The sequence below is a fragment of the Pollachius pollachius genome (assembly GCF_949987615.1).
Source record: "Pollachius pollachius genome assembly, chromosome: 16".
Taxonomy (NCBI): domain Eukaryota; kingdom Metazoa; phylum Chordata; class Actinopteri; order Gadiformes; family Gadidae; genus Pollachius; species Pollachius pollachius.
In genome coordinates this window covers 107,157-122,156 of record NC_136949.1, presented here as the reverse complement: position 1 = coordinate 122,156, position 15,000 = coordinate 107,157, and the positions used below count along the sequence as shown (strand labels likewise).

General features: G+C 48.5%; 1 protein-coding gene across 1 annotated transcript in view; it reads right to left on the bottom strand.

The window, feature by feature from the left end:
- Nucleotides 1–15,000, bottom strand: part of enah (ENAH actin regulator) — a 46,317-nt gene that overhangs the window by 12,691 nt on the left and 18,626 nt on the right. Inside the window, exons 2-3 of the mRNA XM_079754129.1 lie at nucleotides 3,391–3,556; nucleotides 1,813–1,990 (exon numbers count right to left, since the gene is read on the bottom strand). Coding sequence (XP_079610255.1) covers nucleotides 1,813–1,990; nucleotides 3,391–3,556 — 344 coding nt within the window. The remainder of the gene's footprint in view (nucleotides 1–1,812; nucleotides 1,991–3,390; nucleotides 3,557–15,000) is intronic.

The window sequence follows — 15,000 nt, the reverse complement described above, 5'->3', positions numbered from 1 at the left end:
CCAGGTGTGTTACCTCCAGGTGTGTGACCTCCAGGTGTGTTACCTCCAGGTGTGTTACCTCCGGGTGTGTTACCTCCTGGTTTGTGACCTCCCAGGTGTGTGACCTCCCAGGTGTGTTACCTCCTGGTGTGTTACCTCCAGGTGTGTAACCTCCAGGTGTGTTAGCTCCTGGTGTGTTACCTCCAGGTGTGTAACCTCCAGGTGTGTTAGCTCCTGGTGTGTTACCTCCAGGTGTGTTACCTCCAGGTGTGTTACCTCCAGTTGTGTTACCTCCAGGTGTGTTAGCTCCTGGTGTGTTTCCTCCAGGTGTGTTACCTCCAGGTGTGTTAGCTCCTGGTGTGTTACCTCCAGGTGTGTTACCTCCAGGTGTGTTACCTCCAGGTGTGTTACCTCCAGTTGTGTTACCTCCAGATGTGTTAGCTCCTGGTGTGTTACCTCCAGGTGTGTTACCTCCAGGTGTGTTACCTCCAGGTGTGTTACCTCCAGTTGTGTTACCTCCAGGTGTGTTAGCTCCTGGTGTGTTACCTCCAGGTGTGTTACCTCCAGGTGTGTTAGCTCCTGGTGTGTTACCTCCAGGTGTGTTAGCTCCTGGTGTGTTACCTCCAGGTGTGTTACCTCCAGGTGTGTTACCTCCAGTTGTGTTACCTCCAGGTGTGTTAGCTCCTGGTGTGTTACCTCCAGGTGTGTTACCTCCAGGTGTGTTAGCTCCTGGTGTGTTACCTCCAGGTGTGTTACCTCCAGGTGTGTTACCTCCAGTTGTGTTACCTCCAGGTGTGTTAGCTCCTGGTGTGTTACCTCCAGGTGTGTTACCTCCAGGTGTGTTAGCTCCTGGTGTGTGACCTCCCAGGTGTGTTACCTCCAGGTGTGTTACCTCCAGGTGTGTTACCTCCAGGTGTGTTACCTCCGGGTGTGTTACCTCCTGGTTTGTGACCTCCCAGGTGTGTGACCTCCCAGGTGTGTTACCTCCTGGTGTGTTACCTCCAGGTGTGTTACCTCCTGGTGTGTGACCTCCCAGGTGTGTTACCTCCAGGTGTGTTACCTCCAGGTGTGTTACCTCCAGGTGTGTTACCTCCTGGTGTGTTACCTCCAGGTGTGTTACCTCCAGGTGTGTTACCTCCAGTTGTGTTACCTCCAGGTGTGTTAGCTCCTGGTGTGTTACCTCCAGGTGTGTTACCTCCAGGTGTGTTAGCTCCTGGTGTGTTACCTCCAGGTGTGTTACCTCCAGGTGTGTTACCTCCAGTTATGTTACCTCCAGGTGTGTTAGCTCCTGGTGTGTTACCTCCAGGTGTGTTACCTCCAGGTGTGTTAGCTCCTGGTGTGTTACCTCCAGGTGTGTTACCTCCAGGTGTGTTACCTCCAGTTGTGTTACCTCCAGGTGTGTTAGCTCCTGGTGTGTTACCTCCAGGTGTGTTACCTCCAGGTGTGTTAGCTCCTGGTGTGTGACCTCCCAGGTGTGTTACCTCCAGGTGTGTTACCTCCAGGTGTGTTACCTCCAGGTGTGTTACCTCCGGGTGTGTTACCTCCTGGTTTGTGACCTCCCAGGTGTGTGACCTCCCAGGTGTGTTACCTCCTGGTGTGTTACCTCCAGGTGTGTTACCTCCTGGTGTGTGACCTCCCAGGTGTGTTACCTCCAGGTGTGTTACCTCCAGGTGTGTTACCTCCAGGTGTGTTAGCTCCTGGTGTGTTACCTCCAGGTGTGTTACCTCCAGGTGTGTTACCTCCAGTTGTGTTACCTCCAGGTGTGTAAGCTCATGGTGTGTGACCTCCCAGGTGTATGATACGGGTGTGTGGCAGCGTGGGGGCATGTCCTACCTGTGTCCTGAGAGTTGAGGACCTCCAGGGCGTGCATCATGGCGCTGGCGAACACGTTGGCGTCCTCCTTGCTGCCGAAGTTGAGGCCGTACACCTGGCGGGCGTCCCTCCACTGGTGGAAGGTGGGCGTGGCCTGGTTGTACTTCAGCCCCTTGGGAATGGCACAGTTTATCACCACCTGCAAGAGAACAACAATCATTAACGAATCATTTAACCAATTAACTAAGTAATAGACAAACTAATTATTGAATAAACACTGTTTATCACCACCTGGAAGAGAACAACCCTCGTTAATCAATCAATCAACCAATTCTGGAATTAGTACATTAACTTAGTAATTTACACACAAATAAATGAATAAATACGTTTTTTTACTATCTGGAAGGGACCGACCCTCGTTAACGAATCAATGGACCAATTAACTAAACTCAACTAAACACGTATTGATTCGTCATCACTTACTTAAATTGTGGGTTTATTTAGTTGATCACTTACTGCAAAACAACGCTATATAATATCCCAACAACTTTACCAGCCTTGTTGCGGATGGAGATGTACTGTAAACCCTGCAGCTCTTAGCAGTGTGTAACCAGCTCTGTCCTCGGCCCAGGGTATACTGCTGAGGGGCTCAGCTGTGGCCCGGCGCTCATAAAGGGAACACTGCAGCGTTCAATCTGCTTCAGAGGCTAACAGATGCTAACGGCTAACAGCTTGGGTTTTAGTGTCTCTGGCTCCAGAAGGAGTGCGCACGCACACACACACACACACACACACACACACACACACACGCGTTAGACTTTTTTAAACCTCCCCTTGGATGCAGTTTATACAACTTTATTAACTTTACAGTCATATTTGATTCATTAGGAGTAGTAGATGGGAAGCATGAGTAAGAGAGATTCACATGCTCACACTCTGTAAGGAGCCTGTTTCAACACATCCTCCACAAGTTGAACAAACACTAGTTATAGTGCAGCCTCCGTACACACAGTGCTACACACAGTGCGACACACAGTGTGACACAAAGTGCAACACAAAGTCAACACAGAGTGAAACAACAGAAGAACCAGATGTAGACCGAGTCTCATATAAAACATCTGAATCACCTGAGACCCATTTGAGGGCTAGATATAATAATAAGAAAATGTAAAGTATATCATAACAATATGAAACTTCTCATGAGGGAATAATAAATGACTGACTTTTTAGATAATAGATAGTAAAACCAAAAAGGTCTTCATTTAAAGATGATTAAATATGTTTCTGAGTATTACTGTTCCTCTAAACAGCAGACACTAAACACTGTCAGCCCCGGAGGTCATAGGTCACAGGTCATAGGTCACAGGTCATAGGTCACAGGTCATAGGTCATAGGTCATAGGTCATAGGTCACAGATCACAGATCATAGGTCATAGGTCATAGGTCATAGGTCACAGGTCATAGGTCATAGGTCATAGGTCACAGATCACAGATCATAGGTCATAGATCATAGGTCATAGGGCCTCCTGGGGTAGAGACCCTGGACCGGGAGTAGAGACCCGGGGGTAGAGACCCCCCCCCCCCTCGGGGACCACCCACCTGGTGGTCCTGGATCTTGCGGCCCACCACGCGGAAGGCGTTGTTCCCGGTGTGGTGGTAGATGTGCACGCGGCTGAACCCAGTGGAGCCACCCGCTGGGACCCACTTCTTGTTGGCGTCGTCGTAGACCATGACGGCCGCCCGCGCCTGGCAGATACTCTGCTCACTGGTGACAGGAAACAGGAAACAGGAAGAAGTTAGGGACAGCTCAATTACTCACAGGAAGTAGTAAGGTAAGCTAGCCATTTCAGGTTTAGCTACACTACTGCTTGCTACATTAAGACATGGGCATAGGTCACGGCTAGCTTTGGGAAGATACAGGATTAGCTCCACAAAACTTGGAACTACGAACAAGCTACCGTCTGATGAATGCTACACAATCACTAGCTTCATAAAGACACAGGGTTAGCCAATAGCGAGAGAGCCTTAGAGTTGGTTAATAGCTAGCTTCAGAGTTGGCTAATAGCTAGCTTCAGGGTTGGCTAATAGCTAGCTTCAGGGTTGACTAATGGCTAGCTTCAGAGTTGGCTAATAGCTAGCTTTAGGGTTGGCTAATGGCTAGCTTCAGAGTTGGCTAATAGCTAGCTTCAGAGTTGGCTAATAACTAGCTTCAGAGTTGGCTAATAGCTAGCTTTAGGGTTGGCTAATGGCTAGCTTCAGAGTTGGCTAATAGCAAGCTTCAGAGTTGGCTAATAGCTAGCTTCAGAGTTGACTAATGGCTAACTTCAGAGTTGGCTAATGGCTAGCTTCAGAGTTGGCTAATAGCAAGCTTCGGAGTTGGCTAATAGCTAGCTTCAGAGTTGACTAATGGCTAGCTTCAGAGTTGGCTAATAGCTAGCTTCAGAGTTGGCTAATAGCAAGCTTCGGAGTTGGCTAATAGCTAGCTTCAGAGTTGGCTAATAGCTAGCTTCAGAGTTGGCTAATAGCTAGCTTCAGAGTTGGCTAATAGCTAGCTTCAGGGTTGACTAATGGCTAGCTTCAGAGTTGGCTTATAGCAAGCTTCAGAGTTGGCTAATAGCTAGCTTCAGAGTTGACTAATGGCTAGCTTCAGAGTTGGCTAATGGCTAGCTTCAGAGTTGGCTAATAGCAAGCTTCGGAGTTGGCTAATAGCTAGCTTCAGAGTTGACTAATGGCTAGCTTCAGGGTTGGCTAATAGCTAGCTTCAGAGTTGGCTAATAGCAAGCTTCGGAGTTGGCTAATAGCTAGCTTCAGAGTTGGCTAATAGCTAGCTTCAGAGTTGACTAATGGCTAGCTTCAGAGTTGGCTAATGGCTAGCTTCAGAGTTGGCTAATAGCAAGCTTCGGAGTTGGCTAATAGCTAGCTTCAGAGTTGACTAATGGCTAGCTTCAGAGTTGGCTAATAGCAAGCTTCGGAGTTGGCTAATAGCTAGCTTCAGAGCTGACTAATGGCTAGCTTCAGAGTTGGCTAATAGCTAGCTCCAGAGTTGGCTAATAGCAAGCTTCGGAGTTGGCTAATAGCTAGCTTCAGAGATGACTAATGGCTAGCTTCAGAGTTGGCTAATAGCTAGCTTCAGAGTTGAGTAATAGCAAGCTTCAGAGTTGGCTAATAGCTAGCTTCAGAGTTGACTAATGGCTAGCTTCAGAGTCTGCTAATAGCTAGCTTCAGAGTTGGCCAATAGCAAGCTTCGGAGTTGGCTAATAGCTAGTTTCAGAGTTGACTAATGGCTAGCTTCAGAGTTGGCTAATAGCTAGCTTCAGAGTTGGCTAATAGCAAGCTTCAGAGTTGGCTAATAGCTAGCTTCAGAGATGACTAATGGCTAGCTTCAGAGTTGGCTAATAGCTAGCTTCAGAGTTGGGTAATAGCAAGCTTCGGAGTTGGCTAATAGCTAGCTTCAGAGATGACTAATAGCTAGCTTCAGAGTTGGCTAATAGCTAGCTTCAGGAATAATGAAGGGTGAGCTACACAGCCACTAGCTGCAGATTTCTGTAAACAACCACTAAATGCTGAGGGGGAAAGAAAACAGTTAGCGATACAAAACAGCTAGCGTCAGCCAAACGGTTTCAGGGAAAGCGATATGCATGATGACTTTCATCTGTTCCGTTCGGTCTGAAACAGGGGCTCATCTTTGAGACGGCTCATCTTTCAGCAGGCATAAAATTCCGCCCATGGATAATATTGATTACACTGAACCATGGCCACCGCGCTGAAATATTAAACAGGTGAAACCTGTTTAATATTTTATTATTTTTTCACCTGCGATGTGTGTTGACGAAAAACAGCCAAGTCAATAACTGATGGCAAACAGAGCGAGAGAGGGAGAGAGAGAAAAAGGAAGAGAGAAAGAATGAAAGATGGAATGAATGAACAAATGAATGAATGGATCATTGAATGAAAGAATGAATGAATGAATGAAAGAAAGAAAGAAAGAAAAAAAGAAAGAAAGAAAGAAAGAAAGAAAGAAAGAAAGAAAGAAAGAAATGAAATAAAGGCCAATAAAGAAAAAGAGAGAGAAAGAGTGAAAAAAGGAGATAGAAAGAAGGTTATAAAGAATGAAGAAGTGAATTATGAGTGCGGTGGAGGTCTGGTTAAATCAACATGAAGTTGGACGGTGAATGAAGCTGTATAGGACACGCCGGTACCTACCAGCTGGCTCTGAGCGAACCCAGAGGGCCGAGTGGCACTTAACACAACTGGGCTTTAGTGTGGAGAAACACTCACACACACCTACACACACACACACACACACACACACACACACACACACACACACACACACACACACACACACACACACACACACACACACACACACACCATTAAATTATTTTTTACTTGGTTATATAACACAACCCAGAGAGGGAGATAGTGAGAGTGAGAGAGAGCGTGTGAAAAAGAGACACACAGACAGACACCTAGAGAGAGGTTGAGACAGAGAGAGACAGACAGACAGACACCTAGAGAGAGGTTGAGACAGAGAGAGACACACAGACAGACACCTAGAGAGAGGTTGAGACAGAGAGAGACACACAGACAGACACCCAGAGAGAGGTTGAGACAGAGAGAGACACACAGACAGACACCTAGAGAGAGGTTGAGACAGAGAGAGACACACAGACAGACACCCAGAGAGAGGTTGAGACAGAGAGAGACACACAGACAGACACCTAGAGAGAGGTTGAGATAGAGAGAGACACACAGACAGACACCTAGAGAGAAGTTGAGACAGAGAGAGACACACAGATAGACACCTCGAGAGAGGTTGAGACAGAGAGAGACACACAGACAGACACCTAGAGAGAGGTTGAGACAGAGAGAGACACACAGACAGACACCTAGAGAGAGGTTGAGACAGAGAGAGACACACAGACAGACACCTAGAGAGAGGTTGAGACAGAGAGAGACACACAGACAGACACCTAGAGAGAGGTTGAGACAGAGAGAGACAGTAACAGAGAGAGTTCCCTCGAGCAGATGTTTCTGTCAGACATACCATCATGTGAGAGGAACCTCCTCACCTAACTCACCTCCACCTCACACTCTACGTGTTCACTCATCATCCATTCACCAAAGGCTAGTAAAGTATTTACATGTAGTGTGTACATGTAGTATGTGTTAGTGTAGTATATCTACCTGTATGTGTAAATGTAGTTTGTGTCAATGTACTATTCTGTGTAAATATACTAGTATGTGTAAATGTACTAGAATATGTCAATGTACTAGTATGTGTAAAAGTACTAGAATATGTAAATGTACTAGTATGTGTCAATGTAACAGAGCAGTAGGCAGAACAGATATATTTGGGTATTTCTGTGTATGGCGGTAGACTGCGTATTCTTCACTAACCAGTGGAGAGTCACCACATATCTGCTGCTCTAAAAATAGACCCACGGCCGTTTTCATCATCAGCCACAGACTTAAGGGTGCTGTAGGTAAGATTTAACAGCTATTATTTGAGTGTAATCTGTTAGAAAGGCAACAGCCACCCGTCATTAGTGAGTGAAATGCGCAGAGAGAATATCATTTCTGGTTGACTGAGTCTGTCTCTGAATGAGACAAATCGGATTATAAAGAGATAGTAGCAGATTTACTGAACTAGACTAGTCTGTAACTCTGTCTTTGACTCTGGTTGTGACTTTGTCTGTAAATCAGTTTTTGACTCAGTAAACTCTTGACTCTGTGGTCTGAAACTGGGTTAGGAGCTATTTAACAGACGACTCGGCCAACGATTCCCTTCATCTCTATGTCTTCCACACATCATCTGGAAGAAATTAGAGCAGAGAGAATGAGAGAGAGAGAGAGAGAGAGAGAGAGCGAGAGGGAGAGAGAGAGAGGGAGAGAGAGAGAGAGAGAGGGAGAGAGAGAGAGAGGAGGAGAGACATTGAGGGAGGGACAGAGGAAAGCCCCTGGATTAAGACCGACCCCAGGGTGTGCCTGATCCTCCTCACAGCAGCTGTGCTGGAGGATGCTTCCTGTAGGGGTCGTCATGGCAACCACTTCTCCGAGACACTCATCCGTACCTGTACACTACCGCTCAAGACTCTGCCTGCCAATCAGGAACAAGCACAGGTGTGCGGAACAAGGAATGTGTGTGCGTCACACACACAACCACATAACCACATACACACACACCCACACAAGATATTGTGGGTTCTCTCGAAAAATACCTTCTACTCGGATGTATGAGTCATCGAGTGAACGAAATCGGCTAAAAGACAGAGACAGAGAGAGAGAGAGGGAGAGAGAGAGATAGAGGACAGTGAGACAGAGAGAGAGAGAGAGACAGAGAGAGAGAGAGGGAGCGAGAGAGAGAGAGAGAGAGAGAGAGACAGAGAGAGAGGGAGAGCGAGAGAGAGAGAGGGATAGAGAGAGAGAGACCAAGAGAGAGAGAGGGAGAGAGAGAGAGAGAGAGAGAGAGCTGGGTAAAGATATTTCTGGCTTCGACAGTGAAACAGAGATTTCTCTCCTGCCGCTGACTAAATATAACCACAACCGATCCGCAAGCTGTACTTATAGGTACTACAGTATTCTATACTGTATGTATAATACATAAGGCATTCAATACAGTTATAGCTTCTGTGCCCACACACCCCCACATGGACTGCCCTAAGATGTTTTCTCATCTGGTGTCAGACAGGTAAACAGAGCAGCCTTCAGTCGTGGCTGACGTTGTAACTCCTGGAACTGTGTTCAGAGTTCACCAAGACTCTTTGTTGTGTACGGGGAATGGGCTAACCTAGCGATTGTTAGTGTTTGGACTAGGTTCTTTGAAAATCTTTACTGTACCGACAGCGATAAATTGTTTCCTTTTCTTCTGACAAATGTCCTTATTGTAAGTCACTTTGGATAAAAGCGTCTGCTAAATGCCCTAAATGTAAATGTCAATGTAAATAAAAACCCCTTACTCAACTACTATTTTCTAACATCCTCATATTAGGTAGGGCTCACTCTATGATAGCATTATGTTATATACATAGAACTTAATGCTTTCTTCTGATATATCCCTCTTCTGGGTTCCCTCTGAAGGTTTCTGGGTCTGAGTTGCTCCTTCAAGTCCAACCCCCCCTCAGAGAAAGGCTGAGGGGGGGTTGTGTAATGCAGGGTTTGCGGATCAACTTTGAGACTGGAACTGGGATTGAAGGACGGACTCATGAGGTTGAGTCGAAGCAGCCCCTACAGAACAGGGTGGGAAACCCCTTGACAGCCTGACCTCTGAGCCGTGTGGATCATCCTAAACACTAAAACATCACACCTCCAGAGCCACGACCTCAGCAGGAAAATTACTATTTACCTGAGAGAGAGAGGGAGAGAGCGAGAGCGAGAGAGACTATATCACAAACAGACTGATCTGTATCTTATACACGAGTGTGTGTGTGTGTGTGTGTGTGTGTGTGTGTGTGTGTGCAGGGTACCAGATCTCGGTAGCGTGTGTGAGGGTGTGGGGTCAGTACTGTGCTGGTCTGGCAGGTTTTACAAGACCCCCCCAAACACACACACAAACACACACACACAAACACACACAAACAGTGAGGTACCTTGAGATCAGAAATCAACACTTCACAACTGGACTCTGCTGACTGCCGGCTGATTGGCTGTCGCTCCTCGTCGTAAACAGGAAGCAAGGAGCCCAACAATGGCCGCCTTCTACGGTCACACAAGGCTGTGATTTAAGTACCTGCTCGTTAAGCCTACCTGGAGCTCGTTAAGCCTACCTGGAGCTTGTTAAGAAAACATATTCATGTAAACCCAGACTGCTCTCAGCCAACGTCTGTGTGTGTGTGTGTGTGTGTGTGTGTGTGTGTGTGTGTGTGTGTGTGTGTGTGTCTCGTTGTTTGGAGTGGTATTTGACGGACAGCTGTGTTGGTTGTCACAGTAACAGCAGAGGTTTTACCTGTGTGTTTGTCTGTAATAAGACCTGAGTAGAGGTGAGTATTATGGTCTGTGGTAATTTTGTATTATTATATACAGAGCTGGAAAACACACTCACTCACTCACTCACAAACAGTCACATACACACACACACACAAACACACTGAATCACTCACACTCACAAACACACTATCACTCACTCACTCACACACACATACTACACACATTGTACACCTCTAGTACACACAAACACACACTAACCACATACCTATTACACACATACCACACAGATACAAACCACACACTGCAGGCAAACTACAATAGTGACCACCTACTGGAATAGCTACCACAGATTGGACCGAACGGCATTTTGAGAAGGTACAACTAGCTCTGTCTTTAGCGTCTGCATAAATACGGTCGTACCGCAGAAGACGGGCGTTTGTTCTTCACACACATTCTTCCCTCCCCTCCACACTGGGGTTCGCCCGGGGCTACGCTAGCGCCAGTGCTAGGAAAAGGCTGCTAATCCGGCTCCCTAGGGAGATCCACCACTAGCACCATGCCTAGCATGGAGCAGAGCTAATGCCAGATTTAGCAGCTAACGCCCAGGTTAGCCTGCCTTGGAAACCGCGGAGGATAATGCTAACAGGCTTTCAAAGGTTAGCCAAAGTGGCACACCTCAACACAACACATTACACCTCAACACAACACAACACACCCTAAAGCAACGCAACACACTGCTACACAACACAACACAATACGACTCTAAATAACACAACACACTTCTGCATAACACAATACAATAAGCCTGGTCACAACACAACTCACCTCAACACAACCCTACACAAAACACTCAATACAATGCAACACACCCCTACACAACACAACTCACCGCTACTCAACGCAACACAATACGCCTCTGAACTACACAACACAATAAGCCTTTTCACAACATACCTCACCTCAACCCAACACAACACACCTCAACACAACACAACACACCCCTACACAACTCAACACACCCCTACACAACATCAGGTCTCCCTGCAGCTGTGTTCTGAAGCTCACCGACTCTCCAGGAACCCAACAGAGACCGGAGGAGATGAGGAGAGGAAGGATCAGAGGGGAGAGGTGGAGCAGGAGGTAGATATGGAGGAGGTGGAGACAGAGGAGCAGAGGGGAGATACACTGGGTGAGGAGGAGAGGTGGAGCAGGAGGTAGATATGGAGGAGGTGGAGACAGAGGAGCAGAGGGGAGATACACTGGGTGAGGAGGAGAGGTGGAGCAGGAGGTAGATATGGAGGAGGTGGAGACAGAGGAGCAGAGGGGAGATACACTGGGTGAGGAGGAGAGGTGGAGCAGGAGGTAGATATGGAGGAGGTGGAGACAGAGGAGCAGAGGGGAGATACACTGGGTGAGGAGGAGAGGTGGAGCAGGAGGTAGATATGGAGGAGGTGGAGACAGAGGAGCAGAGGGGAGATACACTGGGTGAGGAGGAGAGGTGGAGCAGGAGGTAGATATGGAGGAGGTGGAGACAGAGGAGCAGAGGGGAGATACACTGGGTGAGGAGGAGAGGTGGAGCAGGAGGTAGATATGGAGGAGGTGGAGACAGAGGAGCAGAGGGGAGATACACTGGGTGAGGAGGAGAGGTGGAGCAGGAGGTAGATATGGAGGAGGTGGAGACAGAGGAGCAGAGGGGAGATACACTGGGTGAGGAGGAGAGGTGGAGCAGGAGGTAGATATGGAGGAGGTGGAGACAGAGGAGCAGAGGGGAGATACACTGGGTGAGGAGGAGAGGTGGAGCAGGAGGTAGATATGGAGGAGGTGGAGACAGAGGAGCAGAGGGGAGATACACTGGGTGAGGAGGAGAGGTGGAGCAGGAGGTAGATATGGAGGAGGTGGAGACAGAGGAGCAGAGGGGAGATACACTGGACAGGAGGTGGAGGAGCAAAGGGTGGAGATGGATATGAGGAGGTGGAGCAGCAGGCGGTACACATGGAGGTGGAGAGGTGGAGGGGGGGATAGAAAGAGGAGGAGCAGGAGTACATACCGGTGGACTTCCATGCTTGAGTCTACGACACATCTCTTAGTGAGGAGGAGGCAGGAGGCGCTGGGAGTGGAGGACTGGATCATCGCTCCTCACTCCCCCCTCTCCTCCCCCTCTCCTCCCCCCACACCTCAACCCCCCCGCTGCTGAGCCCGCCCCCTCCCTCCCCTCCTCCCTCCCTCCCCTCCTCCCTCTCCGATCTCGGCTCCGTGTTAGGCTATCCCTCCTCTCCTGAGACTCCTGGTGGTTCTCCTTCAAGGCCGAGGAACCCCCTCCTCCTCTCCTCAGTACCAAGAAGCACCTCCTCTTCTCTCCTCAGAAACAAGGGAAACCTCCTCTTCTCTCCTCTAAGAGAACCTCCTCTGGCTTCTTCAGGACCAAGGAGCACCTCCTCTTCTCTCCTCAAAAGATTGTCAGGCTCCTCTTTGCTCCTAGGAGCCCAGCAGCAAGCTCCAGCACCTCCTCCTCGCTCCTCACTCCAGGAGATGGTCAGAGGACTGCGGTTCTCCTGGTCGCTGCTCCTCGGTGAAATGTGAGCTCTCCTCGCAGCCACGACACTAGCAAGGGTATCCTGGCAACAGCTCCACACTGCCTCCGCGGCGACGGTTGTCATGGAGGAGAGAGAGGGGGAAGCCAATCCCATCGCCAAGCAGAGAGACTCACAGCAGAGCTCTCGCTCTCTCTCTGTCTCTCTCTCCTCTCTCTCTCTCTCTCTCTCTCTCCTCTCTCTCTCCCTCTCTCTTTCTCTCTCTCTCTGTCTCTCTCTCTCCCTCTCTCTTTCTCTGTCTCTCTCTCCTCTCTCTCTCTCTCTCTCTCTCTCCTCTCTCTCTCCCTCTCTCTTTCTCTCTCTCTCTGTCTCTCTCTCTCTCCCTCTCTCTTTCTCTCTCCCTCTCTCCCTCTCTCTCTCTCTCTCTCTCTCTCTCTCTCTCTCTCTCTCGCCTCCCCACAGATTTGGGGAGAATCTGTATTATCCGCTGATGCTCTGAAAACCCAGTGGACCAGCCTTTTCTCTGCATCCCTGGCACACACACACACACACACACACACACACACACACACACACACACACACACACACACACACACACACACACAAACACACAAACACGCACCCACATAAGAACGTGTGTGATTTTAGAGGAGAGGTGGTTGGTATATTAGGTTGGTGGGTTAGGAAGCCTGTTGACATACGAGTCCCCCCACAGACTAGTGCTGGCTGTTGCTGTTGTTGCTGTTGCTGTTGCTGTTGTTGTTGTTGTTGTTGTTGTTGTTGTTGAGTCTGCAGCCCAGAGAGAGGGGGCAGGCCACCAGCTTGCCTTAACTTCTGGTCAGCCAGCCAGATGTCCAGGTGTAGCTGCAGGTGTTAGCATGCTGCTAATGCTAGCCCCACATACTGCCGCTCACACAGCCCCACATCAGAACACACTCTCATCCCAACTAGCTGCACCATACGGCTACTAGGCTAGGCTAGTGTACATGGTAGCTAGACGGAGGGAGAGAATTTGTGTGTGTGTTTGTGTGTGCGTGTGTGTGTGTGTATGTTTGTGTGTGTGTGTGTGTGTGCGTACATGTCCGCATGCGTGCGTGTGTCTGTGCGTATGTTCATGTGACTATGTGTTTGTGTGTGTGTGTATCTGTGTGTGTTTGTGTGTGTGCGTCTGTTTGTATGTTCCTGTGTGTGTGAGCAGCATTGGGGGTAGCCTCATGTCTCGCGCTGCAGTGTCCTCTGAGTCTGGGGGTCCCAGTGCCCCGACTCCTCACACACACCCTGGGACTGGAGGAAACCCTGCAGACCATGAAGAGACCTTCCTCCACCGCAATCGTTCTCCTCTCTCACACACACGCACACATACACACACACGCACGCACACACACACTTGTTTTTGCTATCACCTGGGACATGACACTCATCAAATTGCATCACGATTTGAGGACGCCAAACACACACACACACACACATCCACATCGCAAACACAGACAAACACACACACAGACACCCACAAACACGCACACACACAGAAAGTAGCTATAAGGTGTCCTATCGGTGGGCGGGTGGGTCAGAGCAGAACAACCGCCTGTGTTCCCTCACACTGGACACAGGGTGCTCTGAGGGGACGACCAGGAGGCACGGGCTAGGGTTAACCCTAGCTAGGGTTAGGGTTAACCCTAGCTAGGGTTAGGGTTAGGGTTAGGGTTAACCCTAGCTAGGGTTAGGGTTAGGGTTAACCCTAGCTAGGGTTAGGGTTAGGGTTAGGGTTAACCCTAACCCTAGCTAGCCATGAGCTCCTGTGTAATTCAGTCCCAGTAGTAGGGGGGGTACCCAGGGCTCTCAAGTCTCACGTATTCGGCGTGAGACACACCAAATTCAACCCATGCCCACGCTCACACGCCGCACTTCGTATTTCTCACGCAGAGAAATTACCAGGATAGCGCCCACCAATTTTCGCCGCTATTGAACAGCGGATCAGGTAGGAATCAAATGGGTTCCCCGTACGTAGGGTAACCAGACGTCCTCTTTTGCCCGGACATGCCCTCTTTTTGAGACACTAAAAATGTGTGGCGGAATTTCAAAATCGTTGGGGATTTTATTAAAGCCTCATACATTGTTCACATTGAATTAGCGTTGCGTTTCTCCGGGTTGTTCATAAACTAGATGGCTACGCCCTCCTACTCAGCTCTGTTTGCTTTGCATTGGTGGAGGTGAGTAGGGGGAGTGGTTAAGTAGAGCCTTCAGATTGGACGGTTTGACTTTAGAGTTACCGTCATGTTTTGTATTTATTTTGTACCATTATTGTTTTATAGGGACAAACATTAACAAATTTCTCCTACAGGGGATTGATAAAGTTCTATCTATTGAACAGAAAGAAACACTTGGTCATACTTTACACACTTGACCACAGCATTGGCCTACTGAATGCCACAGATATATTTTAAGCATTGGACTGAAAGCGACATAAATATATAATTATGTTTTTGCACGTTTGCAACGTTTAAAAGTTCAGGGAAAAGTATATGCCTCTACTGGTGTTGCTTAAGCCAATAGCCTTTGAGGCAGTGTTGTTTCTGAATATTAGTGTTAAGGGCCAATAATGCTTTCTATCATACATTAGTCACCACGTCTGTGGACACATTTGTATGCAGTCACATGTTAATATACCCCCCCCCCCTCCCCCCCGCCGACAAAATCTGACTCTGAACTCAGTTCAAAACTTGAGAGCTCTGGGTACAGCTAAAGAC